The 945-nt window shown below is 63.9% G+C and overlaps 1 protein-coding gene across 1 annotated transcript in view; it reads left to right on the top strand.

The window, feature by feature from the left end:
• Positions 1–43: 43 nt before the first annotated feature.
• Positions 44–945, top strand: part of SDRG_05688 (hypothetical protein) — a gene marked incomplete at both ends in the record, with an annotated part of 2,118 nt that continues 1,216 nt past the window's right edge. The window contains one exon of the mRNA XM_008611417.1: positions 44–879. Coding sequence (XP_008609639.1) covers positions 44–879 — 836 coding nt within the window. The remainder of the gene's footprint in view (positions 880–945) is intronic.

Genomic DNA, 945 nt, shown 5'->3' with positions numbered 1-945 from the left:
GTGCATCAACACCATCTCGAGACCGACGGTGCGAGCCTCGGCAATGGTCGCGGAGCCGACTGGTCATCGCAGCCGGCGCGGCTACGAGATCTCGGACGCCCAGGTCGTCGCCGTCAAGGCCGCCCTCCAAGTCATCGACAGTGCACCGTCAGCCAGTGCGCCGTACATCGAGGGCGATGGAGACGACGCCGACGCGTCGTGGGGGCCTGTCGTCGTGTGCCCTGTCGTGTCGCAAGCCGGCTTCAAGCGGTGGCTCGAAGCCCACGACGGTGTGCTGCGGCGGTGGACCTTCGAGCCCTTTGCCGACGACTCCGGCAACGGCCGTCTTCTCGTCTACAGCCTCCCGACGTTCGTGCACGAGAGAACGGCTTGCCGTATCGGCAACTACGCCAAGACACGTGTGATGCGCATCGGCAACAACATGGACCTCATTGAAACCCTCGAGGGAGCGGGCAACCCCACGTGCTACATCAACGGCGTCGGGTACGAACCCGACTTTACGCTGACGCCCGTTGGGCTCGTCGTTGGAGGTGATGTGTTCGCAGCTGCCGGCCGCAGTCCATTCCCCAACTTCGTCGTCGAGATTGCGCTCAAGAACGAGAGCCTCCCGCGCCTCAACGCCAAGCTTCACCAGTGGATTGGACCGGCCACGTCGGTGCAAGTGGCCATCGGCGTCAAGATCTTTGCCAGCACCCGCCGCCTGGCCATCATGCACCTCCGCAACATGCCGACGATCACCCGCGAGTTCGGCATCGCTCGCGCCCAACCGCCTCGTCGCGCACCAGCCGCGCCCCCAGCCTTCGGGTTCCCGATCCACATGTTGTACCACGGCGTCCCGCTGCCGGCGGCTTTAGTTGGCCACGAAAACGACTTGATCGAGTATGACATGGCGGATTTGCAGGTCTTTGTCGACAATGCGGTCGCGGAACATATTCCAGCCGCTGA

This window comes from Saprolegnia diclina, assembly GCF_000281045.1.
Source record: "Saprolegnia diclina VS20 unplaced genomic scaffold supercont1.15, whole genome shotgun sequence".
Taxonomy (NCBI): Eukaryota; Oomycota; class Saprolegniomycetes; order Saprolegniales; family Saprolegniaceae; genus Saprolegnia; species Saprolegnia diclina.
This window is presented reverse-complemented; position numbering and strand designations above follow the sequence as displayed.